Consider the following 26,560-nt stretch of genomic DNA (forward strand, 5'->3'; position numbering starts at 1 on the left):
TGTTTCCCCCATCAGAATTCCTGTCCTTCCTCCTGCAACTGAGTCATCTCGACCCTGGACCCCTTTAGCCCCACCCAGGCCCGTTCTCCCCAGTGTCACTCCAGAAAATGCAGCCCCTAGGCCTTTTCTCCCTGAGGGTCCTCCCTGGTGGGGGGGACCACAATCCGCAGAGCAGGTAAAAGGACAGAGTGGGACCCTGTGTCGGACCCTTAGCCCTGTCTCTGTCCCTAGACCCAGTCCCTGTAGTCCACCCTATAGCCACGTTCCTGTCAGACCTAATCCTGAAGCCCCGCCTGTCCCCACCCCTCATGTCAGTCTGGAGTCCTAGGAGAAAGTCGGCCTTCTCCCAGTGGGACCGGGCACCTCCACCCCTAGGGGCCACGCTCCCCCACTCAAGCTCGGTTCAGTGGCAAGCCACAGAGATTCCCTTTCTAGCTGGGCCCTGCAAGGACCCAGGTGTCCTTGCTTCCAGATGCTAGGACAAAGTCAAGGGTAGGGGCTGAATCCTGACATGTTGGGCAGCCAGGGCATCAAGACCACGCCTCTAAGATGGAGCAGGGCAGAACCTCAGACACCCCCCCAGGGCCCTGCCCCACCCCCGGGAGCCAGCTGGGGTGGATGACCCTGTGGGAGCAGGAGGGGTGGCAGCCATTGGGGGAAGGGTGTCTCAGTGTTAAATCTGTAGGCTGGGAATGGTGCCTGGAGACACCGTTGTTGAACCATGGGTCAATATGTGGGACTTGGCTGTCCTGGTGCATAACCGGTGTCACGCCTTGCTCCCTGGCGGGTACCAGGTGGCAGTGGGTAGGGGCACTTTGGGTGCAGAGGGCAGGGCCTGGTTGGCATCTGCCTGGACCCAATTAAGATTCTCTCCCTGGGAAGCCTCCCTTTGCCATCCCTGGCTCTGCCGCTCCCCCCACCCCCACCCCCGCCCCAGGAACCTGCCTCAGGTCCGTGCGGAACCCCCCTACGGACTCTGCCTCTCCGTGCCTCCTTCCCCCAGGAGAGCTCCTGCCTACTCACTGTCCCTACTGTCCAGCTGTTTGGGTTCTGCCCTGGCCTCCTGATTGACCCCCAACACTGTGGTCCATCTGATGGTGCCCCCTCCCCTACCTAAGCCCTCCATGGCTCCTCAGTGCCCTCAGTTCAAAGCACAAATCCTGGCTCCCGACTGGAGAAGCAATTCTCAGTCTGGCCATGCCCGCTCTCTCCAGTTCCTTCCTCATAGGCATCATGTGCCTCCTCTGACCCCGCCAAGTCTCGCTTTCTGCTTTTGCCTTTGGAGAGAACTCCACCCCCCACCCCGCCCCTTCCAGGAAGTCTTCCTGGATTCTTTTGGGTACTCACCCCACTGGTAGGCAGGCTCAGCCCCCCACCCCCACGTCTGTCTCCGCCACACTGGGGACCCCACAGAGCGGGGCACAAGGCGGAGCACCTGGAAGGCCTGAGGAAGGGTGTGAGGTTGAACAAACCCCAACCAGGTCCTGTATCTTCCTGAAGCCCTGGGGCCCCACATGCCTCCACGTCTCTCCTGGGAGGCCCAAGCATATTGTCCAGGTGGAAAATCAGGCCCCCCATCCAATACCTCCCCCGTCACCGTCTCCAGAGCCACCCTTCTGAAAATAGCATGACATAAGCATCCATCTGTCAGCCTGACACCTGAAGTCCTTTGCAACTTGTCCACCCCCCCCCCCCACCGTACTATCTCTCCCAGCCCCCACACTTTTGTTTACACTGAGCCAACGAGTGACCTTTCCTCTCCCTTGCTGTCCCCCAACCCGGGCAGCCTCTTTGGCACCCCTGCTGGTCCCCTACCCCTGATTCTTTTAAACTGTGGGGCAGTCTGATGTCCTCTACGCTGCTTTTCAGGACAAGGGGCTCACGGCTGCTTGCAAGCCCCCCAGGCCTGTCGCACCTTGTCTGTGACTGTGTAAATACACTTTATTTTCCATCTTTCCCGCCTGGGCGATGTGTGGAGTGTGAACAGGCAGTGTGCAAAATGGTGGTGGGCAGTGTGGGGGGCACATGGGAGAGCCCTGTGGGCGCCCACCCTGGTCCCCAGGCTTTTGTAACACTGAGGAGTGGGCAACCGGGACGGGGGAACTGACCATGGGTCCCCACCCCAGGAAGCGCCAGGGAGATTGCTTTTGATGCTGCTCCGGGCTCCAGGAGCACCGACAGGGTCAGGCCCGAGGGTCGCAAGGCCCTGGGGGCAAGGGGCTGGGGGCATCGTTGGACTTTGGCACCGTTCTCAGCTCCGACTCTGCAAAGACCACGGGACCACCATGAGCAGCGGAGGGGAGGTAACCACTGGGAAGAGTCCTCCCCTGGGGAGGGTGGGGCTGGGGCCACAGGGAAGGAAGGGATGAAGAGGCTGGGGACCCCCTTGGAGAGCAGGCTAGCTTGGGTGGGGGAGCCTCTCCATCGTTGGCCAAGACAAGGTGATGGGAGTGTCTCACACAGGAATATGGGGGGGCGCTGGGGCGAGGGGGGTCTCTTCACTTCCTTGCAGCTGCTCTGGCCCCCAAGAAGCAGGGACAGTCACTGCCCACGCCCGGGCTGGTTTCCGCTGTCCGCTCACACCCCAGGTGGCCCTGCACACAGTAGGGGGGACTTTGGTTTCTGCTGCAGGGGCCATGATGCCTGCACCAGGCAGGAAAGGCCAGCCTGGCCATCTGTGCCCAGCCGCCAAGGGTCCCCAGGGGCATCGTGGGGTGGTAATGTCCAGCCCAGAGCCACCCCCCTTCTTCTTCAGGCCTCCTTTAGCCCCTGGGCCCTTCCCAGCAGGGCCACCCGTGTCCCAGAAGAGGGACTGCTGGGAGGAGGGAGCTTCCTGTGCGTCCAGTCCTGGGACCTCCGGGTCGTCCCCTGCCCTGGCTGTTAAGAGGGGAAGACCCTCCCGGGAACTGGACCCGGAGGGGTACAGACCAACATGGGTAAACACTGCTGTGGAGAGTGGGCCTGTCGGGAGACCCTGAGGATCCTCAGCCCGCGGCCCTGCCCTCTGCGCCGCGCCGCTCTGGGCCTAGCCCCCGGGTGGGCAGGACCACGGAGCGCACGGAGTTTATCAGGTGTGGCCCCAGGCGGCGGCGGAGCGGGTGGTGGCCCCCTGGCTCCGGCACGCGGGGCTCGGCCTCAGTTGTCCAGGCCCTGGCTGTAGGGCGCGGCCAGCTCGTCGGCGTCGCTGTCTGAGCTGCCCTCGCTGTCCTTGGCCGGCCGCTCCAGACGGCGGAAGAAGCGCGCGTCGCGCGGGGACAGCGGGTAGAGCGCGTCCTGCAGCGCCGCGCCCACGCCCACGCCGAGCAGCTCCTCGTCGGACGACGGCAGCGAGTCCTCGTCCAGGTGCCGCGCCAGGCCCAGCCCGTCGAAGGCCAGCGGGTCCTCGAAGGGCGGCGGGCCCTTCAGCAGCCTCACCTGGGGCGGGGAACCGGCGCGCTGAAGGCGCGGACGGACGCGCCCACGGACGGAGCCCGGCCCTCCAGGCCGCTCCTCCCGCGCTCTCCCGGGCGCCGACGCCCGAGCGTCACCCGCCGAGGACACGCGGGGCTTCCGCCCGTCCCGCGCCAGCCGGGGCGGCCCCGCGCTCACCTCGGCCTTCAGCTCCTCGATCTGGTCCTTGAGCTCGCGGATGTACTGCGACGAGTCGGAGTGGTTCAGCTGGCCCTGGATGCGGCCCTCCTCCCTCTGCGGGGCGGGCCAGGTCACGGGGGGTCAGGGCCGGGCCCGCCCCGGGGCCCGTCCCCCGCCGCCGCCCCGCCGCTCACCTGGATCTCCAGCTCGGCGATGCGCTGCCGCATCTCGGCCACCGCCGCCATGCTGTCCGCCTCCCGCAGGCGCACGGCCATCACCTCCTCCTTGCTCTGGTGGGGGGGGGGGGCAGAGGGGGCGAGGGCGCGTCAAGGCGCGCGGCGGGGCGGGGGCCGGGCCGGGCCAGGGCGGCGGGCGGGGGCGCACCTTGCACTCGGCCTCCGCCTGCTTCCGGCGGCTTTCGCTCAGCTGCGTCTGCAGCCCCTTGTTCTGCGCCGCCAGGTACTGCAGCTTCTCCTGCAGCGCCGCGCGCTCCGCCTCCACGCGGTTCAGCAGGTTGCGGTGGATGTGGTCCTGAGGGCGGCCGGGGGGCGGGGTCACGGCCCAGCCGCGGGGCCCACCCCGCCACCCACCCCCCTCCCCGGCCCCCGCCGCGACGCGGGCGCTCGGGCCCACCTGCGTCTCGAGCTCCACCACGCGTTGCCGCAGCTCGCGCCCCTCGGCCAGAGCCTGGGCCTCGCGCAGACGCACGCTCATCAGCTCGTCCTGCAGCTCGCCCAGCACCAGCTTCCGCGGGGACTCCTTCCAGCGGCCGCCGCGGGACAGATGGGCCTGGAGGGGGCGGGGAGAGGCGGGCGGTGCGTCTCCAGCCCCGAGGGTCGCGCGGGCCGCTCCGCGCGCTTCGGGCTGCTCCGCGCGCTTCGGGCTGGGGCCCTCACCTGCCAGGTGTCCGAGAGCTCCTGCAGCTGTAGCTTCAGCTCCCGCGCCGAGGCCACAGCCTCGCCCTCCCGCACCTTGAGCGCCTTCAGCTCCTCCTGCAGCCGCGCCACGTTGTTCTCGTCGGGCAGCGAGCTGTTGCGCTGCGGGGCGAGAGGTGGTCAGCGCCCGGGGCGGGGGAAGCCGCGCGTCGGGCGGCCCTGCCTGCGGGACCAACACCCCTCCCTCGCGGTCTTCTGAGCTCCACCCCGGGCACCCCGGCGAGCGGGGGTTCGCCCCCAGACCCCGGGATACACTGGGAAGGCGGCCCAGGCCCCTGGGGAGCAGACCCGACCCCACGTGGCCCCGGGCCTAGATCCGCAGAAATCCTGCCGGCAGAACGGCACCCGCTCTCACTGGACTGTCTCAGGGTGACCCCCTAACGCGTGGGTCTTCCATAAATGTTACTGCTAATAACACCAGGTAGGCTGGGATAGGGCGGGTGCCCTGCCACGTGGGAACCCGAGATCACCCCCTGGGGCCCATGGTCAGACCTGGAACCTGCCCCAGCAACAGCTGAGAAGGCTGTGGGTCACAGCTCCCTGTCCCTGTTCCTCTCTCCCCCAGACCAGGACAGGAAGCCCCTTTCCTTGGAACAGGCCGAGGGACAGTCTAGGCCTAGGCCTGGGCCTGGGCCTGGCGGTTCCAAGGGCTCCAGTCCCTTGGATCAAAATCCAGCTTGCTGCTAGAGGTCCTCACCGCCCCCAGTTTGAGTCTGGGAGCTGGGGGGAGGGTGGCAGGGTCTCCTGGTGTGCACATTTCCCTCTGATGTGGAGGGAGGTGGGAGGGAAGCCCTGTTCTGGGCCAGCTGGTGGAGCCTGAGAGGACCATGGGGGGGGGGAGTGGAGACACCCCACTTGGGAGGGCACCCCAAATAGTGCAGGCTTGAGGGAGGTGGGGCATGGCTTCTGCCTGGTGTGAGTGCGTTCTGCTGCCCCCTGCTGGCTGGGGCACCTCTTTCCCAGGGCTTTGTGGGAGTTGAGTCAACATGGAGTCAGGGTGACAGCAGTTGAGGAGGGCCCAGGAGGTCTGGGGCGCCCTTCAGAGTAGCAGGTGGGAGCAGGTGGTCTCTGTATGGAGGTGGGGAGGGGGAGAGCAACCCCCAGGGGCCCTGGCCTTCCTTCCCACCTCCATCCTGGACCCCAGGGCCTGTGGAGACACAGGCAGGTGGGACTGGCTATCCAGGAAGCCCGTGAAAGCCACCACACTGCTGTCCCTTGAGGAGTCACGCTGCTTTGTGTGTGCCCTGATGTGTGTGTGTGTGTAGATATCCAGGGCAGGGGGGCTTGACACGCCCCACCGGGTCTGTCTGGTCACCCCTTCTCAACTAGGGCCTGCTCATGAGCCTCCAGAAGCACGTCTGGTCCCTCCACCTCCCCTCCTCCACAGTCTCCCCAACACCTGCCCACTTGCCGGCCCAGTCGCACCTTCTCCATGTCAAGAACCTTGTCCTGCATCTCCCGCAGGGCCCCCAGCGTCTCTGTCTCCCGCAGCCGTGACTGCTCCAGCTCAGTCTCCAGGTGGGCCACAAAGTCCTCGGTGAGGCGCGGGTTGTCCTGGGGGCAGGCAGAGGGCTGCAGCTGGGGGTCAGTAGCCTTCCTGCCAGCTGGCCGCAGGCCTGGGCTCTGCCCCCCCCTCCTCAGAGCCCCTGGGCTGGCAGAGGGGGCCGCGGCTGCGGTGGTGAGGAGAAGCCCTGGATCCCCTTCCCTGTGCCTTCTGCCCCCGTGGGGAGGGAGCTGAACCCCATCATGGGGCTTCTGATGCTCGGTGCCTAGGGATGGAGCCCGCCTGGCTTAGCCTCTTTGCTGGGAAAGCCACAAAGTGGGGACCTTCTGCAGGGCTCTTTCCAGGGCCTCAGGCTGGCTCCCAGGCTTGCTGGGGTTGGGGTGGAGGACGGGTTCTCCCAGGCATGTTCCCCAAGGTGAAGTCGGGGCCTAGGCACAAAGTGGGGGTGGGAGCAGCGTGGGGCTGGGGCATTCTTGCCCCTCCTCCACCTCCCTCCTCTCGCCGCACCCTCATTTCAAAACAGAAAGGGGTGGGGAGTCTGCTGGGATCAGGCTCTTGCTCAGGGCCCAGAAGGCTTCTCAACGCACATACCCCAGGGGAGTGGCTACCCGCCTGGTGGGTGAGGGAAGCAAGCCCTGGGGCTGGAGCCATGGCCCCATCTCGATGCCTGGAGGCCCGGGAGGGTGGTTCTCCAGGAGGTCGTCCCAGCCTCTCCTGGCTGCTGGCCCCCTCCCAGGGGAGGGCCTGCTCGCCGCCCTTGGCTACCGCAGGTCTCCGAGATCCACGGGTTCGAGGGGCCCTCCCTTGGCTCGCGTGGGCCCCGGGCCCCACGCTGAGCCCCAGCCCCAGCCCCAGCAGCTATCTCCCTGCCTCACCCGCCTCTGCAGCTCAGGGGTGGCAGGTGGCGGTCTCTCTGGCCTGAAAGGGGTCATCGTGCCAAGGCCGGGATGAGCCCAGCCTTTGTTTCCCCATCGGCCTTGCTGCCGCCAGGGCTACGGTGCCGCTGGCAGGTCATGGCAAAAGGAAGGTGGCCTGGGCAGAGCCAAAGGAAAACCCGAAAAGCCACCTCCTGGAGAAGTGGACTCTTCACGGTGCTCTCGCTTGAGCACCCCCCGCCCCCGCCACTGACCCACAACAGAGTCGGGCTGCCCCCTCACCCCGACTCCGCCAGCTCAGAGCGGTGAGCACAGACCAGACCCTCTTCTGAGGGCAGAGTGCTGGGCACTGGAGCGGAGAACCCTCTCTGTCTCTCGTTCTAGCTCCCATCCCGCATGGCTGGCCCCCGGGGAAGCCCACAGCCCTTCAGACCTCAGGGACATGCCGGACATTCCCCTGGGGAATCACAGCCACGCCAGCTGAGGGAGGGGGCACGGCAGGGGCAGCCTGGTTCCCAGGGGCCCTTGTGCCGAGGCCGCCTCGTCCTCAGTGCGGCAGGCCAGACGCCTCACCGGCGGGTGGGACGTGGGTGTGGGGCTGTGGGGGGAGCCGCGTCCCCTCCGGCTTTCTCCGTCCCCCCTACCCTGCCGGCTAGGAAGTAACCGGGCGGGTCCGGAAGGCCGGGCGGCTGTGGTGCGGGGCCCCACCCGGCCGGGTACCTGCTGCTCTTGAAGCTGCCGGATGGTGCTCCGCGCCTTCTGTAGGTCCTCGGCCGCTGAGCTACACTGCTGCCGCACCACTGCCAGCTCCCGCTTGATGACGTAGTTCTCCTCGGCCTCCTGCGCCCGCGTCACCTGGCCCTGAGCACAGCGAGGACCGGATGCTGTGGCCCTCCGCTCACATATGGCCCCCCCCTCGGGCCCACCTCAGGGGGCGGCCCAGAGAGGGAAGGAAGGGGACGATGGTCTCCCGCACTCAGAGCCTGGGATGGGGAGCCCCGCCGGGCCTGGGCACGTGCGGAGGGGCACAGGGAGGAGCCTGGAGGGGGACAGCCACCCCCGGGGCCCAGGCTTTGTGGCGCCTAAATGGAGAAAGCCCAAATGGCAGCTCCTTCCCCTGCCAGCTCCTGGCTCTCGGCCCCTGCCCCAGGTGGGGAGAAAGGATCCTTACTTAGGCTGATGGCACAGCAGAGTCTGGGCCCCACTGGTGAAGGTGGGGGTCTGGAGGCAGCCAGGGCCCCAGGGACTCAGGGACAGCCCCTCAGGGCAAGGCTGGGAGGTGGGACGTAGCTCTCCTACAACTCTCCGGTCCTGGCATCTGGGGCCCCCATCTACCCAGGGCGAAGAACCACCCACCCCCAGCCTGATCCCCCCACCCCAACCAATTCGGGCTGCCCCCCATTCCAGGCTCGGAGCCACCAGGTGGTGGGCAGAAGCTTCCAGATAAAGCCATTCAAGGTGAGACAGCAGCAGAAGCAGGTGAGAGATGGTAGGCCTTGCAGGTAGGAGCGGAGAGGAGCGTGAGGGGTCGGGGGGGGTGGTGGTGGTGGTGGTGGTGGTGGTGGTGGTGTGTGTGTGTGTGTGTGTGTGTGTGTGGTAGAGAGGCTCAGTGCAGTGCACACACCAGGGCCTGTTGCTGATATAGCCTCAGGGCCCCCGGAGGGCGGAGGCTTTCTGCACACGTGCATGGGCTTACACTCAGACACGCTCACACGCACCCACACACACCGTGCTGTCACGTGCACACCCCTCTTCCCCCCTAGAGAAACCTTTGTTTCCCCTGAGAAGCGGGCCCCAGCCACCCCCATGCACGGTGCCAGGCCTGCCCCCACCCCGCCCCAGATGCCCCCCCCCACCATGGCAGTGGCCGAGGAAGAGGCCGTCCCTGGCTGTGGTGTGCAGGGACCAGGAAGGAAACGGGAGAGGGAGACGAAAAGCTACAGTACCTGGATTAACCTATCAGCCAGAGCAGCGCTCTCCTACCCGGCGGAGGGGGTTCCGAGCAACAGGGGGAGGAGGCAGAGCGGAAGGCGCGCAGGGACAGGAGAGGGGGAGAGACAGACAAGAACGACTTGTCACTAACGCAGTGGACTATCTCTAGAAGCAGGGGAGAGAGGAGTGAGACCAGAGAACCAAAGAACCAGCAGGAGAGGACCCGGAGGAAGACCAAAGCCAGAGCTAGCTCCGTCCTGGAGAGGGGTCTGTGTGTGGGTGGGGACGTGGGGGTGCCCACGGCTACACCCTCCAGGGCCCAGAAAACTCAGCGTGGGAGGCGGCGCCATCCCCGGAGGGTGAGGGGCGGGGTGGCAGCGCTGGGCCAGGACGAAGTGTTTTCCCGTGGAGTCTAAGCAAGAATTGAGACTTTGGGGCAAGGGCAGTGAAATCTGGTGGGGGGCTACTCTCTGTGGGCAGTGGAGGGCCAAGTGAGGCGGGGAGAGGAGCAGGAAGGTGGGACCCCCCGCCTTTACTCCTGTCCTTAAAAGCAGGCTGGGGGCCAGGGTCAAGGTTGTGGCATCCCACCACGGCACCAGTGGTAAGGCCTCCCCTCTCCTCTCCTTTCTTTTGAGGGGGAGGCTTCCAAATTCTACGGTTGGGAGCCTGCGGCCTAATTCGGGGCACCTCAGTCAAAGCTGCGGTTCTGCCTCTTTCCGCCCCATGCAGACCACCCAGGAGGGACCAGTGTGTGCAGTGAACTGGGTTGTGACCTCACACCCGATCCCAAGCGAAGCGGCCCTAGAACCCCTGAGTATATGGCAGCCCCCATCTCGGTGGGGCTGGGGGTGGGGGCCCCGTGAGATTTACACCATGCTCCTCAGGGCCTGCTGGCTCAGGGTGGGGCCCGGGCCCTGGCCCGGGTGGGGGGCTGGCCGGCCCTCTGGCTGCTGGGTCCTGCTTGGGGCCTGGAGGAGTTGGTGCCACAGGCTGGTGGCCACGCTCCTAACCTTCTCCAGGGTCTCAATCCGTTGTTTCAGGAGCCGGTTCTCCGTCCGAAGCCTCTATGTGGGGAGAGGGAGGGGAGTGTGTCAGAACCCCACCCCGTTCCCCATACACACAGAGGTCTGCCCCCTTAAGGGCCAGGTCGCCTCCGGGCAAGATGGAGTCCTGGTCAAATGTTCTGGGTCAGTGATTCCAGAAAACAGTCAGGGCCAATCCCTGTTCAGAATGGCCCATTAGATTTTTTTTTTTTTTTTTTTTTTTTTAAAGAATCCTTGGTTCACTTAAAACAATGTGATCGCTTTCAGGGGTCAGCAGTCAGCACCCACACCCACTTTCTCTGGAGTCTGTTTCCACCCCACACGGGGGCCTGCCAAAGGCCAATGTGACACCTATCACCGGGCAGACCCTTCCTCTGGGTCTGTCAGTCCCCGCCCCTCATGGCTCTGCTTCGGGCACCAGAACGAACTGTTCTCAGAGTCTGGGTCCAGGGGAGGGGTTCTTGCTGAACACACACGCTTCCTTCAGCGGGACAGCCACATTTCTGTGAGCCACCAAAAATCAGCTGTGCTCAAAAGCTGTCACTTCCCTCCAGCGGGGCGGTTCTGGAGGCAGTTTCCCTCGCTTTCCGCCTTCTCTCCTGCACTGATGGATTTGGGTTAGATGTTTGTGGTTTTAAGTTCCCCGTGGCCTTTTGGGAAGCAGGTGAGCTTTATATATGCCTTGCGTCGTAGCCTCTGCTAGGTACCCCTTACGAAGCGGGTACAGATAGTTGGACCCAGAGTGTGTGCTGAATGAACACCAACCAGATCCTGCATCTTCCTGAAGCCCCAGGCCCCACATTCATCCGTTATTAATGAGGGCCCCGTCTCCCTGTGGATCACAAAGAACCTTTCCTGGTTTCTTCCCGGGAGAAAAAGGTGATGGAAACACTCAGAACACTCCCAGGAGGCAACTGCGGTCAGAGAGAATCATAGACTCGATTGAGGGTCATTCACTGATGTCACGGGTGGGGAAACTGAGTCCCAAGGGGGTGGTGGCTTGCCCGGGCCTCCCAGCTGGCCTGGGTTCGATCTGTTTCGGGCAGGCTCTCTGCCCCATATCTGTGCTCCAGGGTCCTGATCCTCGCCCCCGGCCCCTGCACTGCTCTGTCTTCTCTCCGGCCACGACCCACCACCGCAGAATCGCAGAGATCCCTGAGAAGCCGCATGTGCCCGACTGACAACTCCCCTCTCTCCTGCTTACCCCAAAGGGAAAATAAGAGACAGGGAGTGAACAGGGACTACAGGGTCAATGCATACGCTGGGCTTTTTTTTTTTTTTTTCTTTTAAATTTTCTGTATTTTTGATGCTTTGATGTCCAGCCACCTTGCTAATCTTGGAGAGACTGCCTGGCCCTCGACTAGCCTTTCATATGCAAACCAGCCAATACAGAGCCCACAGCCACCCACCTTCCCTATAGCACTCGCACACCCAGCCAGCGTTCTCCCTGCCCCAAATTGTCCCAGGGCAACCGAGGACTCTCCTGTAGCCCACAGCTTCTGCTGAAATTGTTCAGACCAACCAATCCTGAACTCAAACTTGACTGCCTGCCTTGCCCATTCCTTCCTGGGGATGCCCAATAAAGGAGCTGGCCCACGCTTTCCCTCTCTCACCCTCTGCATCCTGACCCACTCTGACCCACTCGGGTGCTTCCCCACGTGGCCAGGTGTGGTGGGGCGTGCCCCCTCCTTTTGGCAACTAGGAGTGATAAATTCTTCTTTCAAGGGCAGTGTCGTCTCTGTGTCTGTCACCTGACCACCTGATTAAAACAAATTTCAGGTACATTTCGAAACAGGCTAAAAGTGAAAGCGCCAAGGGCAGGGCCATCCATGAAAGAAGGCGTCTGCCTGGATCCTTTAAGGTCTGGGCTCTCAGGCTCCTCTCCTGGAAATTTCCAGGTTGGGCATTGTAGTCTGAGTGTCTGCTGTGTCCCTACGTACCCACCACTGGGCCCTCACAGTCACCAGATGGGCGCAGGCCCATGACCATGTATGAGCAAGACAGGCACACACGTTGGGACTGGTGCATCAGTCAAGCTGCCATTCTTGAGAAAGGGGGATGCTTGCAAACTCAGGACACAAAACTTTCTGGAAAACCAACAAACAGGACCAGGACACCGATGCCCTCTTTCCCCTTCAGGTATGGGTGGCAGGTGACCTGGCTTCTAATCTAGATTCTGCCTCTGCCTCTGCCTCTCTAAAGGGGGTGGAGACATTGATAGTGGTGATGATAATAAAACTAAAATTAACAATGATAATAATCTGAACAGCAGAGCAAATGTTATTCCCATTTTGCAGAAGGGGACACTGAGGCTCAGAAAGGTGAATCCACCTTCCTGGGTCATACAGCTGGTCCACGGCAGAGCTGGGAAGTGAATCCTGAAGAAGACAAAGCCAAGTGTGTTGGGGTTTGGGTTTGTGTCTGTCCCTCTCATTGGACTGGGGGGACCCTCAGTCTCTGCTGTGACTCTGGCATGCAGTAGATGCTCAATAAATGCGTGTTGCATGAATAACTAAAATCACATGCAGAAGGATGAAAGCAGAAGGAAGGAGAGAGAGGCGAGTCTGGGTCTGAGGGGCCACAGTGGGCACCGTCCTCGGTCCTCCGTGCCTGCCCCTGACCTCAGGGCTCTGCCCATCAGGGCCAGCTTTCCTGATATTCCTCCGGTCCATCAGGCCTGCTGTTGCTCGGCCTTTTTGCACTGACTCCCTGGGCCCAGAGCAATCTTCCCTGGGTCAGCTCTGCCTCTCTTCTGCGCGTTTTTATCCAGAGTACTTTCTGGAGTCCATAGCCTGTACCATTTATTCCCCGACCATCTCCCCACGATAATGAGGAGGGCGTCCCATGAGGGCGGGGACCTATCCACCTTATCTGCCACCGGGTCTCTGACAGTGGGGTGGGCCCTTGCTCACACGCCGGCCCACTGGTTAAGGAAGGGCAGGTGTGTGGAGGCAGACGCCTCGGACTCGAAGCACAGGCTGTGTGCGGCTTGGGCAAGGCTGCCCTCCCAAGGGCACCCTGTCCCTGCCCCCACTCCCGCGACTCACTTTGATCTCGATCTGCTCCTCCATTTCCTTGCTCTTCATGGCTGCGTACTCCTTCTCCAGCCTGTAGAGGGGAGTCAGATGAGGCCACGTCCCACTCTCGGGGACCCCCTCTGGGCCAGTCCCCTGGCTGCCCAGCACTGACCTCTTCATCTTCTTGGGGTTGTACTTGACCTGGTAGGCCTTGAGGATCAGCTTGTCCGGGCAGCTGTCGAACTGGTGGGGGATCACCCTCTGGAAGTACTGTGGGGGCACAGGCGGTCACTGACACAGAGGCCCCGAGTGCGGGGGCCGCCGGAGCTATATGCTGCTTCCCCCGCGGGAGGAGCTGGTCTGCCAGGGGCACGGCCACGGCCCAGCTCAGGGTGCAGCCTGTTGCGGGCGCTCTGTCAGGGCGTGTGGAGCGAGCGAGTGAGCGTGAGAAGCGGGGCCGGGGAAGCAGCATCCACAGCCCGGACCTCAGTTCGAAGGGAAAAAGCAGGGCTTCGGGAGCTCTTGCCGGCAAAGGCCAGGCGGTAGAGGGGCCTGAGCACAGGGACCTCCGCAGGGGAAGGGGCAGGCATGTCGCTGCCCCCGGGGGGCAGTGAGAGGAGGCCGAAGAGTGTGAGGAATCAGGGTGGCGGGAGCAGCCTGGAGGGAAGACCCCTCGCTGGTCGGCCCGCACGCCTGCGCCCGGGAGCCCGGGCAAAGGGTTAAGCGTAAGCCCTGACGGAGCACACAGCTTGCTGCGGTTCGGGGCCAGGCCGGCTCCCGCTCCCCAGCCCAGCTGGCCCCCTCTGGCAGCTGCGCACAATGGATGCCCGTGTTCGTGGACACAGCCGTGGCCTTTGTGCATTCTTCCCCGAAGCACCAGCTGGAAGACGCGGGGAGGGGCAGGGGCCTGCATGATGGGGACATGGCGGAAAAGCAGGCTGGCCTCTTCTCCAGCAGGCGGGACGGCCAAGGCGGATGTGAAGCTGCCCGGACCCCTCCTTCCCTCCCGGGCCCTCGCCTGGCCCACGTGCTGGGACCAAAACCACACTCAAGACCTTGTAGTTTGGCTGGTATTACTATTTGCCGGGTTAGACTTTGGAGGACCCAGGGCTGGGAGCAGGAGGTCGGGGCGGTGGGGGGGGGGGGGGGGGGTGGTTAGGAGGACCGCCCAGGGCTTGGCTTAAGCCTAGACCTTCCGTCATTTCCCCCAGGCTGCTCCTCAGAGCCTGTCTGGGTCCTCCAGGAAGGCCTCGGGGAACAGAGGTCATGGCAAAGGGTCAGGATGCTCAGGACACCTTCCGCCCTTGCAACGGCCCCCCCCCCCCCGCCCCCTGCCATCTCTCAGGAGGCCTTCACCTGCCCCGGTGCCCCTAGTGTAAGGGAATCCCGCCCACCCTGCCCCTCTGGCCCACCTGGGACATCCCCTCCATGTCCAGCTGCATTAGCTCTGTCTGGTTCACCTGCAGCAGGGCGAGGCCGACCCGGAACACAATCTCCAGGCCCTGCAAAGGTGACGGTGGCGGTGCATCTCAGGTCCTGTCGTCCCAGGGGTCTCCGACCCCTCCCCGAGTCCCGGCCCTCCCTCAGCCCGGGCCTGGCTGGGGATCTGGGAGAGGAAGGGGTGTTCGGCGTCCTCACCTCGTACATGAAGATGTCAAAGACACGAGTGGCAACAGGGAGCGGGAAGGTGGTCAGGAAGAGTGTGAGGAACCAGGACGAGGCATACATAGATGTGTGGAAGCTCTGGGAGCGGAAGTGGGTGTTCAGATCCGGGAGCTGCTCCTGGGGTGGGGGTGGGGGGGAGGCCAGGCGCCGTGAGGAGGCCGCCAGGAATGGCTGTCCGGGCCCCCCGGGGCCCCCTCCACCAGCCAGGGCCGGGCTTCGGCGCCCCGGCCTCCAGGGGGTCTTACCCGCCTGCCCTTGACAACCCGTGGCACTGTGTCTGGGGGAGGCTGAGGTACCCCAGGGCTCTGAGCAGCACGAGGTGGGGACACCGGCAGGGGCGGCAGGTGCACGGGGGGCCGCACTGGCACAACCACCCGTGGGGTCCTCACCGCTGCCTCAAGAGGGAGCTTCCGGGGCTCGGGGGAGGTGGGTGGTTACACAACTCCCCAAGTTCACCCAGAGAGCGAGAGGTGGGCTGTGGCGTGAGCCCCATATTCTGTGACCCGCCGGTTGCTGTGTCCACCCACCGCCCCCTGCGTGGTACTTGTGCCCAGCGACGCTCAGGGGACGCCTGTCTGCCTGGCCTGAACTTCAGGCGGCTGGCAAGTGACAGGACCCGGGGAAACTGGGGCTGGACCAGGTGTTAGGACCCCCTGGATGTCCTTCACCAAGACAAAACAGAGTCTGGGGCTGTCTCCCCACCTGCCCTGGGGCTTCCTCCGCAGCTGGGGGTTCTCTGGTGCTGTCCAGCTACTTCACCCGGGAAGGCCTTGGCCACCCAGGCCAGGGTGGGGTCACTTCTTCTCCGTGGCCCCGGGCCACCTGCTTGCCAACACGACCCAGTCCCCTCAAGCGACAGCACCTCCCTGCCATCTGCTATGCAGAGCTACACAGCCCCACCTGTGACCAGCTTCTGAAGCAGGCCGTGTGTCTGTGTGTGTGCGTGCGTGTGTGTGTGTGTGTGTGTGTGTGTGTGTACACGCACGCATACACGCACGCCCAGTCTCTGTCTGCCAGCCAGGGGCGGGCCCTGCGGGGGCTGCTATTTATAAACAGAGGCGGCTGCTCTCCAGTATCAGCAAAGGCAGGCAGACAACACTTTCCCTCCTTCCGCCACACTGGGAAGCAGACAAGGAGGGGCTGCGGGTGTACCTGACAAGAGCCAACCCGACCCCTCTTGCCCTGGTGGCTCTGGGAGTCCCATGTTCTCAGGGGTGCCCACCATCAATGGTTGGCCCTTGCCCCGTTGCTTGAAGCACCCTTTGGGGCAGTACCCATCCGCCCCCCGCCCCCCGCCCCGGCCCTGTCGCAGCACAGGACCCCCTTCTGAGCTGGAACCTCTGTGTGCGATTTCCCAGCCCTGGAACTTTCAGCTAAAGAGCCTGGAACGGGGCAGGTCTAGGTTAGCACCCACGGGCGTGGGGTGAGCGGGTGCAGACCACCCGGCCTCCGCTTACCTGTAGCATGGACTCGAACTGATAGATGCAGAGCCCCAGCTCGGCCATGCTGGGCTTGAAGAGCTCCCTCAGGCGGTACTCCTGCATCAGCCGCACGAAGACACAGAAGGCCTCCTCCTCGGGCATCTGGGTGGGTGGGGACAGGCAGGGTGGGAGGGGGCGCTCGTGGCTCTTCTTATGGCCCTGGGGCGTGGTGCTTCGCCTGCCTCTGTTACGTTTAGACTTACAGAACGCGGACTGTGTAGGCTGCCTGGACCCTCATAACAAACCCCTGGTAAATATCATCATCCCGGTTTCATTGATGGGAAAACTCCTGAGGCTGAGGCCACAGGCCTCCTGGCAGGAAACAGGGAGCTGGGACTTGAAGCCCGGGGCTGGCCGCCCCCAGCGCCCAAGGTGAGACACCTTCTGGTTCAGCCCCAGCTGTCTCCATTCTCCCCTCCTAGGTCTGCCGGGTTCTCTGGAGGAAACCCTTGGCCCAGCTAACACCGCACTGGCTGACCTAAGCCCTCCGCCTGAGTGCCAGGCCTGGGCGATGACCGGGCAGCTCCCGGAGGGGACGGTGGACCAGGACAGGCAGCCAGCCCCTCCGAGCCCACGCACAGGGGGCTTGGCCTGGGGCCTGGCGGGGGTCGTAGGTGGATGGGGAGGGAGGTCTGACCCCAGGAGGACCCTGGACGGGGGCACGCTCTGCTTTGGCCCACCTCCCGGGCTTGTGGCTGGTGCCTGGCCTACCTGCATGAGGAGCAGACCCACGATGAAGGCGCTGCCCTGGCAGTAGCCCACCTCCCTGTCCACCAGGGAGTACGCCTGCAAAGGGGATGCACGCGCATCACTGCAGGGGCCCTCCGGCCGGCGGGCCCTCACAGGCCGGGGTCTGGGCGGTGGAGACCCACCGGCCCTGGGCCTCACCTTCATGACGTTGAAAAGGACCTCCTGGCCCAGGCTGTCCTGGCCCTTGAAGAACTCGTGCTCTGGGTAGGTGCGGGCGATGTCCCTGCGGATCAGCTTCTCACAGGGCGAGGACATCTTGAGCAGCTCCGAGTACTGGTTCTTGACGGGCATGTCTGTGGCGCTGCACAGGAGTTGCCACACGATGGCCCGGAAGTGGTGGGGGATGCCCTTGCGGATCAGCTCCTGCCAACGGGGGGGGGGGGGGGGGGGCGGGGGGGGCGGGAGGCCGGGCTGGACCCTGTCCCAGGGCGGCCTCCCCACGGCCACCCGCTCCAGCCCTGAGACGGGGCTGGCCTGTGGCTCGATTGCGGCCCAGAGCTGGCCGAGCCCCCGTGCTGCGGACAGAAGCCACGCTGCTTAATGCGCGGTCCCCAGTCCGTCACGGAACAGAGCGGGCGGGAAACAAACGGGTACCTGAGACACCGGCGTGACAGCCACTAGCTTGGCTGGCCCCACCCTGCACCGTGGCCCTGGCCCTCCCGTGTCCTGGCAAGGCTCATCTCCACTTCTGCTCTCTGCCCGCGGGGGCCCCGGACGGCCCTGGGACCCTGGTGCTGCCCTCCGGTGGCCCAGTGACCCGGCCGGCCCCGCCCAGCCCCACAGGCCCCGCCACCTTGAGCAGCTTCTCTTTCCTGCGCCTCCACTCCTCCCACTCGTTGGCGATCCGGCCCCACAGGATCCACGTGTCCTCCTCCAGGTGGCTCAGGTTGGAGGAGGCCGAGGAGCTGGACACCAGCGAGGAGCCGCTGTTCCGCCGGGAGCCGTTCATGGAGCGCATCGACTTGGAGTCGGCTTCCAGGAGCCTGGGCAGAGAGGGGCTGGTGGGGGCGGGGCCCCGGCTGCGGCCAACTCCTGCCCCCGCCCCTGGGCTCTAGTGACTCTCTGCGGACAGGGCACCCCTGGGGGAGCCCGGCCCCTCCTCTCAGGAGTCCCAGACTGGGTCTAAGTTGTTCTCGCTGAGGGGCCTTAGCCGGTGCTCTACCCTCTCTGAGCCGTGGTCCTCATTCCCGGGCCCCCGGAGAGGCTGCCATCTCTGTGTCCCGTTTGTGTCCAGCACGGGGCTGAGAAGCCCGTGCATTGGCGGACTCAGTCGCGTACCAGCACCGCAGGGCAGGGTTGGTTAAGATCTACGCTCTACGCACCAGGTGTAGGGAGGGCGAGCCACTCAGCCAGCTGGCAAGCAGCTGTGTGGCCGTGTGTTTCTGCTGCTCTGCCATCTGGGGCCTCGCTGACCCCGGCGGGGGGGACCACCCTCTGGCAGCCTAGCAGATTCCTAGAGATGGGTAAGGACTTGCCTGCCAAGTGCAGTTTTCCTATGCAGACCAACCAATCTAGAACCCCCAAACCAACCCCCTCCCCTGCTCTGATCACCCCAGGGCCAGGTGCCAGGCCAACTAGGCTTGGCCCTGCACCCCCGAGCCCGCTGAGATTACTCGAGCTAGCCAGTCGGCCTCGCTGTTCCTTCCTACAGGAACCACAACGAAGGCTCTTGCTCACGTCCTGCCTCATTCCCTCTGCCCCCTGACCGACCCTGGTGCTTTCCTGGTTAGCCCCACATGGTGTGCCGGGCCCCCTCCTCTTAGAGGCGGTGACTCACAAACTCTCTGTCCATTGGCCTCGTTGTATCCAAATAATAACAATACCGCCTACATTTTGAAACCAGGGGAAGGGCCAGAGGAGAAAGGTGGGAAGGCCTGGCTCCAGAGTCAGAGGATTTGTTCTTCCCTCCAACAGAGGCTCAGCCAGCGAAGGCCAGGTTCACTGGCCCTCTTGAAACCTTGGTCTCATCGGAATGGGGAAACTGATCACCAGGGGTTGGAGGACGGCAGAAGACGTCCCTTGTCAAGCCTCCGGTGGGCGCTGTTACTTTGCCGAGGGCCGGGCCCAGCTCTTAGTGTGAGGGGGGGCCCCCGGGAACTTCTGCGTGGGGCCCAGGCTGCACCCCTGAGGCCACTCCCCGCCCCCCAGGCCCCAACTCACCGGTTCTGCTCTTCAAGCTTGGCCAACAGCTCCAGCTCATCGGGGCTGAGGTTCTCGGAGTCAGAGGTGGGGGAGCAGGTGGGGGCCGACAGGGCCTCCTGGGATGAGGAGTCGGGGCTCAGAGTGGGGCTCGCCATGGTGGGCAGGCTCGTCTGCTGCGAGCAGGGCCAGGTCACAGCTCTGTCTGGGGGCCGGAGACATGTATGGTCAGCACTGGGTGGGGCGCCTACCCTGTCTGGCTGGCTCTGGGCCGGCTGAGCCAGCTGCTCACCTGGGGACATTTCCTCACCTCGGGCTGCCCATCTCTGGTCTGTCCGCTCGGTGCACCCCCCACCCCCACGTACTCCAGCCCAGCGGACGGCCATGCTGGCTCCTTCTATGCCAGACACCAGCTACCACGATCCCTGCCTGGGTCCAGATGCATGGACGGAGACAGAAGGACTGCAGCCAGGGCCCGAGCTGCCCTGCTGTCCCCGGGCATAAAGGCCAGGTCTCAACTGGACATCCCCGAGTCCTCAGCAGGACCAGGGGCAAAGGCTCCCTGTCACTCAGACCTTGGAGGCACAGAAGCCCCTGCTCCAGTGGCCCTTCCTGACGGCCTTGGTCCCTGTCTCTGGCTAGATCCTGTCCTGGGAGCCCTGCCTCAGCATCCGACCTTCCCCGTCTCATCAACCAAAGTGGGCAGCTGGCACAGCCAGAAACAATTATTCTCTACCATTGATTGGCTGGTGTTGCCAACGGCCGGAAGAGTCGACTCCCCTTGGGCTGGGAAGCCGGGGATGGACGCGTCAAAGTGCTAGGAATGTGTGGCCCGGCGGATGCAGAGCGAGAGCCACAGGCTCTCGTCAGTACCCCGATCTTGGCCGGGCGGGTGCCAGGCCCATTTGTCTGATTTTTCTTGGGGAGGATCTGGCCCCGCCCTCCTGGCGGCTTCCAGAACACTAGCCTCTTGCTTTCTGCCGGCTTCAGGAGAGGCAGCTCAGCACCGTGCCGAAAGTGAGGGCTCTGGACTCAGACAAATCTGTGTCTGAACCGCGGTTCCCCCTCAACCAGCTGGGTGGCCTTGGGCCAGTCCCCTGGTCTCTCTGAGTCTCCAAAGACTGAGGATCATACAGGACCTGCTCCAGAGGGTGGCGGTGAATCTGAGTGTGCCACCGCATGGAACGTGGGAGAACGGCGCCTGACACTTAATGACTGCTCTCTAGATGGTGGCCTTGATCATTCGTTCCAGGGCCAGGGCCAACGTCTAGCTGGCCTCCAGGGTTCTGCTATGCCTGGTGTGGGGACTGCTGGCAGGAGCTGCCATCACCCTGGTGGGAGGTTTTAGGGGTGGGGGATGGCTAGGGGAGCGAAGGCAGGGGCCGGGGGCGGTGTTCTTTCCACTCAGTCATGTTTCTGGTAAGCCCAAGCATCAACGGTCTGAGAGGATGGGGATCTCCAGGGCCATGGAGGCAGGAAGAAAGTGCTCCTCCCGCCCCGCACTCTCCTGCATAGTCTGTGGACAGGAATCCACTATTGCCCTTGGACCCCACGTGACCCGGCTCTGACAGCTCCGCCCGGAGGGGCCCTTGGCCAGGCCCCGGAGAGGGGGCATCTGGTCCCCTAGGCAGCAGAAGGACAATGACAGGACAAGAGTAGACCATTTCACACCTGCCATCAGGTCACTGGGCGCCTACTTGCAGCCTAAACTCAGACCCCAGCCGACACCTGAGGGCCCACTGGGTGGCTGGGCTTGACCCTGGCCATACACTTGATTCCAGCCTCCTTGCCCTGTGCTGCCCTGTCACGGGGTGGGAGCGAGGGGGCATCATTCTTTTTATATCTTGTAGGGGGCCCAGAACCCTCCCTTCCCAGGTCTCTGTGGTTCCTCAGGGCCCCTGGTTCTGCCTCTGGCTCCCCAAGGCTCTCCGATTCTGTTGGGTGCCGAGGGCTCTGGCTTGGGTGGGTGGTACAAACTCTGGGTGGTGAACCCCAGCAGAACTGGAAGAGCTCTTCTTCCCACGGCCTCGCTGGCCAGCGACAACTGCCCCAGAGAACGGGCCACTCTGCACCGTCTAGCCAGGAGTTAACCTCTCCGGAGAGAGGTGGGGCCCGCTCCGGGCCTACCACCGAGTCAAAGTCTGTGACCAGCCAGGGCAGAGGCGGTCTGTGCACAGGAAGCCCTGACCTGGAAGGATCTCTCTGGGCGGGGAGGAGCTGGGAAGGCAGGCTTGGGAGGTGGGAGAGAGGTGGGGGAGGCGAGCACGGGAGCCTCCTAAGCACCGCTGGGGTGGGGGAGCAGTGGGAGCCCTGGAGCAAGAGACCACACGTGGCCAGGGTGGTGGTCCGGGCCCGCCATCTCAGGAGGCCTGGAGTGCCCTGGTGTCCACGATGCCACCCCCAAAGGGCCCGAGGGACTGCTTCAACTCTGGCCTTCTGATTTCAAAACACAACCAGCCACTAGCAGGGCTTGTCCAGATATTTATCACATATTAATGTGGACTTCATACAGGAAGTAAAATTGATTGAATACACAGGGCTGAAATTTGCAGTCCGAGAGGCAGAACCTTCTGATCCCTCAGGAACTTTCTCTTGACTCGTCGCCAGATTCTCTAAACACTGCCTGGCGCTGGAAGCCATCCTCCTGATGCACACACACACACACACACACACACACACACACCATACACACTAACACACTCATGTAATTGACCCACACACACCCACACATACTTACATACACTCACACACTACCTCACACCCCCTGCACTCACAGCGGCACACACGATCTTGCACCCACACCCATGCGTACACACTCGGACACAGGGCCCACTCACACGTATCTACAGTCCGTCTCACACCCACGCATTCTCACGTGTGCACACACACACACATGCACGCACTTCCTGCACGGACCAGATCTTGCCACTCTTGGGACTGAGTAGGTTGGGACGGACACCGGCCCGCCACCCTCCTAGCTCTGCGGGTGGCCCTGCCTCCCCTCCAGAGAGGCCCAACTCTTCCCGGCTCACTGTCCTTCCCTGATGCTCACTGATGGTCTGAGGGCCAGGCACTGTTCTGGGCACAGGGAAATGGGGGGAAATAGGCGGATGAGGCACCGCCTCCCTTGCCTGATGGGTACAGAGACCCACAGATGGGGCAGTCCCTTCGAGGGCTGAAGGGCCACCAGCCTGAGATGTACATGCGGGTCCAGTGGGTCTGACGTGCCAGTCTCTCGGCATCCTTCATTTCAAGCCCCTTTGCCTCTACCCCACCTCAGCCACTTGAATGGGGTCCTGGACCCTGCAGAGCAGGCAGTGGGCCACCTACCCCTTTGCCTGCTGGCACTCCCACCCTCCACACGCCCACAGGGTGGCCCATGGCTTATGAGGCTGAGTCCATGGCTAAGCCAACCTAGAGGGGTGGGAAGAGACTGCCAGTGTGCTGGGGGCAGGGGGCGTGGGGGCAGAAGGGCCCAGATGCTGGGCGTTTTCTACTTCCCTCCCCCTCTCCGGGCTGTTTAGACACTGCCAGCCATGCGCCCCCCTTCTTGAAGCCCTTTTCCACCCAGCTTCAGACAGGCCAGGCTCCTGGCTTCTTTCCCACCTCTCTTCCTGGGCTTCTCAGTGTCCTACACGGCACCTCTTCCTCCACGGGCCTTGCCTCGGCCCCTGTCCCTTCATGCCCCTGGTGGTCTCATTGTCGAGGCTTAAATGATCAAATAAATGCCACCAATTGGGACACTCTCCTTTCCTCAGCTTTCCCTTTCTCCTGAGCACCAGCCAAGATTGCCAACTGGTTCCTGAATATCACCCACCAGGGTAAAAATCGCCACTGTCTGGGTCCCTGCCAGTGTGGTGCCCTGCACTGAGCCTACAACATAGGAGTTGAGAAATTGAACCCACCTGCCCACCCACCCATATTTGCTGAATGCCTGCGAGGTGCTGGGCACCATACTGGGCAAACACTGACGCAGTCGCGGCCCTCCCGGAGCGTACAGAGCGTAGAGAATAAGAAACGACCATCCAAACTTTCTATTACAGATTGAGAGGCACGCTTGGAAGAACAGATATCCCGGAAAACAATCTGGCAGTTCCCTCAAAAGTTAAACACGGAGTTACCCTATGACCCAGCAATTCCGCTCCTAGATATCTACCCAAAAGAATGGAAACCGCACGGCCACACGCGAACTTGCACATGACTCTTCACAGCCGTGTTATTCGCAACAAAAAGTGGAAACAACCCAATGTCCGTTGATGGATGAACAGACAAACAAAATGTGGTCCATCCATACAATGGAATATTACTCAGCCATAAAAAAGGAAGGAGGCTCTGACACCTGCTACAACGTGGACGGACCCGGAAGACATTATGCTCAGTGCAAGAAGTCAGACACAAATGACCACAAGTGACATGGTTCCATTTATATGAAATGTCCAGAGGAGGCATATCTATAGTGGTGGCCGGGGGCCAGGGCTTAGGGTGAACGGGGGAATGGGGGATTTCTTTTTGGAGCAAGGAACTGTTCTGGAATTAGACAGCGAGGAGAGTTGCACAGCATTGTGAATATACTGAAACCCATTGAACCATTTGCTTTGAAAGGGTGACTTTTATGTTATGTGAATGATCGCTCAGAGAAAATGATGATAGGGATGGGATGGGGTGGGATGGGATGGCAGAGGGACCACAGGACAGAAGCAGGAGGGAGGCATGCTACTCTAGAGGAGACTGGAGAGTTCTGTAGAGGCCAGACCCCCACTGGGTCCTGTGGACCAAGGCAGGAGCCTGGCTGGCCTTGCATTTTAGGAAGACCTTCCCTAAAGCCAGCTGCTCCTCCTGATGCAGAGGGGCCTCGCTGGGTCTGTGGTGCTGCCCTCCACCCACCTGCTCAGGCCAAGCCTGGCGCTAGCCCTCTGCACTTGCCCAGACCCTTCAGCCACTCCCTACTTGGAGATGGAGACCAAATGTTTTTGCCCGGTGCGCACAGCCCTGCCGGCCTCCCTTTCTCTGTTATCCAAGCCCCACCAGGCTCAGCCCTCTGTGACCACCTGCTTCTTTCTGCCTGTGTCTTTGCACATGCTGTTCCCTCTTGCTGGAAAGGCATTCTCCAACATTTTGAATATTTTTTTTCCTGTGAAATTGTTCCTGTCAACCTCCACCTCCAGCACGCTGGCTCACTTCTCTCCTCTCTGCGAATATCTCCTACAACCCAGCCCAAGGCACATTCCATGGCAATTACTTCTATACGTGCCTGCCTGCCCTACTGGGTCATGAATGTGCTGAGGGCAAGGGCCTTTCTTTTTTTCTTTTTTTAAAATTTTTTTAATGTTTATTTTTATTTTTGAGACAGAGACAGACAGAGCATGAACAGGGGAGGGTCAGAGAGAGAGGGAGACACAGAATCTGAAGCAGGCTCCAGGCTCTGAGCTGTCAGCAGGGAGCCCGACATGGGGCTCGGGCTCCCATACCGTGAGATCATGACCTGAGCCGAAGTTGGACTCCCAACTGACTGAGTCACCCAGGAGCCCTGGGCCTAACTTCTTTAATTTTCTACTCCAAGATCCTAACACATCTGGAATTTAGCAGGTGGTCGGTAAACGTTTGCCAAATGAAGACAAAAATCTCTGTGCTGTTCAGCCAAGTGATCAAGGTCAACACGGACAGTGATAAGTCATACTGAGAGCTTGGGCCCGTGATGAGATGACAAGGGCATGGTCACCTCTGTGTCTTTCCTCCCAGAACACATCACCCCAGTTTAACTACGAGAAAAACATGTGACAAAGCCAGACGAGGGGACATTTTAGAAAATTCCTGACCAGTCCTCAAAACTGTCAAGGTCATCAGCAGTAGGGATAAGCCTAAGAAACTGTCCCAGCCATGAGGAACCTAAGGAGATTTGACAACAAAATGTCACGTGGGATCCAGGATGGGATCCTGGAAGAGGACAAGGAAATTAGGGAACCTGAATAAAGCGTGGACTGTAGTTAACGTATCAACATCAGTCTGTTAATCATAACAAATGTGCCAGACTAACTGAAGACGTTACTAATAGGGGAAACTGGGTGTGGGGTCTTCAGGAACTCTCTGTACAATCGTCTCAATTTTTTTTTTTTTTTTTTAAAGTAGGCTTTGGGGAGGGGCGCCTGGGTGGCTCAGTCGGTTGAGCGTCCCAGTTTGGCTCAGGTCATGATCTCGCAGCTCGTGAGTTTGAGCCCCGCGTCGGGCTCTGTGCTGACAGCTCGGAGCCTGGAGCCTGCTTTGGATTCTGTGTCTCCCTCTCTCTCTACCCCTAACTCACTCGCATTCTGTCTCTGTCTCTCTCTCTCAAAAATAAACATTAAAATTTTTTTTTAAACATAAATAAAGAAAGTAGGCTTTGGGGAGCCTGGGTGGTTCAGTCAGTTGAGGGTCTGACGCATGATCTTATGGTTCGTGAGTCTGAGCCCCACATGGGGCTCACCCGCTGTCAGTGCAGAGCCCGCTTTGGATCCTCTGTCCCCCTCTCTCCCTGCCCCTCCCCTGCTGGAGCGTGCTCTCTCTCTCTCTCTCAAAAATAATTAAACATTAAAAAAATAATAATAAAGTAGGCTCCATGCCCAATGTGGGGCTTGAACCCATGACCCCGAGATCAAGAGTTACATCAAGATGCTCCACTGTCCTCCGTTCTTCTGTAACTCTGAAACTGTTCGAAAAAATAAACCCTATTTGAAAAAAAGATGCCATATCAGCGTGGACAGAAAAGTAAAGCACAGTTGTAACACACGCCAGGTGCCGTAGCAAGTAGGACAGGTGCCAGGGCCCCCGACGAGGCCGCGGGGGAGGCAGGACTTGTGCTTGGATTTCTGACTCCAGAACCTCTGCCTTCTTTCTGCTTCCTTTCACTTTAGGAGTAATACACATAAAACTCGAATGCCCAATTTACCGGGCACTGAGGAAAGTGCAGTCGTTGGTTTTCAATGGGGAGAGGGGGTGAGTGTGTATGTGCCCTCTCTCAGAGCCTGGCATTTTCAGAGGCAAGAATAAAGACCCCAAGATTCCTTCCAGTTTGGCTCCCCACTTCCCCTCCCCCTGCCGGCTTCTGATCCTCTTCTTGGAATGGTTATGGGGGGCACAGAATCATTTCTGAATCTGATGCCTCAGGAGATGCCATGTGACCCTAGATGCCCAGCCTGCCAGGACGGTCACTGTGGGCCTGCAGACCGCCATGGTCCTGGCTGGCTCCAGCTCCTGCGGAAATGGCCTGGTGTCTGGGCCCTTTCCCTTGGCGAGGGGCGGGCAACCGATCTGTAACCTTGGATAACAAGAACAGCAGTTGGAATTCAGGGCTTACTGTCTATCCTCCTCTTTTCCCCAGTTCTCGCTGCAACTCCATTGCTGCTCTAGATGTTTCCATATCCGTGTGTCTCTTCTTCCATGGCTCTCTTGGCCTCCTGGGAGAACTTCAGAGCCAGTAGCCTGCGTTCAAATCCCTCCTACATCCCTTTCTATCTTTGAGATACACTTGGCCTCAGTCTTGTCATCTGAAAACAGGGTTAACTGTTAAACAGTACCTGCCTCCCAGGTTTTGTTGGGAGGAATACCTGAGCTAAACCTGTCAGGTGCTTAGGACAGGAGCCGGCCCATAGTATTTGTTCCCTGCGGGATGGAAA

General features: G+C 61.8%; 1 protein-coding gene across 6 annotated transcripts in view; it reads right to left on the reverse strand.

Moving 5' to 3' along the window:
• Positions 1–1,921: 1,921 nt before the first annotated feature.
• EVI5L (ecotropic viral integration site 5 like) overlaps positions 1,922–26,560 on the reverse strand; it is a 29,334-nt gene continuing 4,695 nt past the window's right edge. For 3 of the 6 annotated variants that reach the window (XM_045496452.1, XM_045496453.1, XM_045496454.1), the window contains 19 exons: positions 18,933–19,116; positions 17,566–17,755; positions 16,911–17,135; positions 16,734–16,808; positions 15,999–16,124; positions 14,515–14,658; positions 14,289–14,378; positions 13,049–13,146; positions 12,907–12,967; positions 9,827–9,880; positions 8,831–8,863; positions 7,605–7,745; positions 5,931–6,077; positions 4,467–4,607; positions 4,204–4,359; positions 3,955–4,101; positions 3,765–3,860; positions 3,589–3,684; positions 1,922–3,414 (listed from right to left, as the gene is read on the reverse strand). In XM_045496452.1, coding sequence (XP_045352408.1) covers positions 3,136–3,414; positions 3,589–3,684; positions 3,765–3,860; positions 3,955–4,101; positions 4,204–4,359; positions 4,467–4,607; positions 5,931–6,077; positions 7,605–7,745; positions 8,831–8,863; positions 9,827–9,880; positions 12,907–12,967; positions 13,049–13,146; positions 14,289–14,378; positions 14,515–14,658; positions 15,999–16,124; positions 16,734–16,808; positions 16,911–17,135; positions 17,566–17,755; positions 18,933–19,069 — 2,436 coding nt within the window. In that variant the 5' untranslated portion in view covers positions 19,070–19,116 and the 3' untranslated portion in view covers positions 1,922–3,135. Of the gene's footprint in view, positions 3,415–3,588; positions 3,685–3,764; positions 3,861–3,954; positions 4,102–4,203; positions 4,360–4,466; positions 4,608–5,930; positions 6,078–7,604; positions 7,746–8,830; positions 8,864–9,826; positions 9,881–12,906; positions 12,968–13,048; positions 13,147–14,288; positions 14,379–14,514; positions 14,659–15,998; positions 16,125–16,733; positions 16,809–16,910; positions 17,136–17,565; positions 17,756–18,932; positions 19,117–26,560 lie in introns of those variants that run through there. The other 3 variants (XM_045496448.1, XM_045496451.1, XM_045496450.1) reach the window with 3 other exon arrangements.

The sequence above is a fragment of the Leopardus geoffroyi genome, chromosome A2 (assembly GCF_018350155.1).
Source record: "Leopardus geoffroyi isolate Oge1 chromosome A2, O.geoffroyi_Oge1_pat1.0, whole genome shotgun sequence".
Lineage (NCBI taxonomy): Eukaryota > Metazoa > Chordata > Mammalia > Carnivora > Felidae > Leopardus > Leopardus geoffroyi.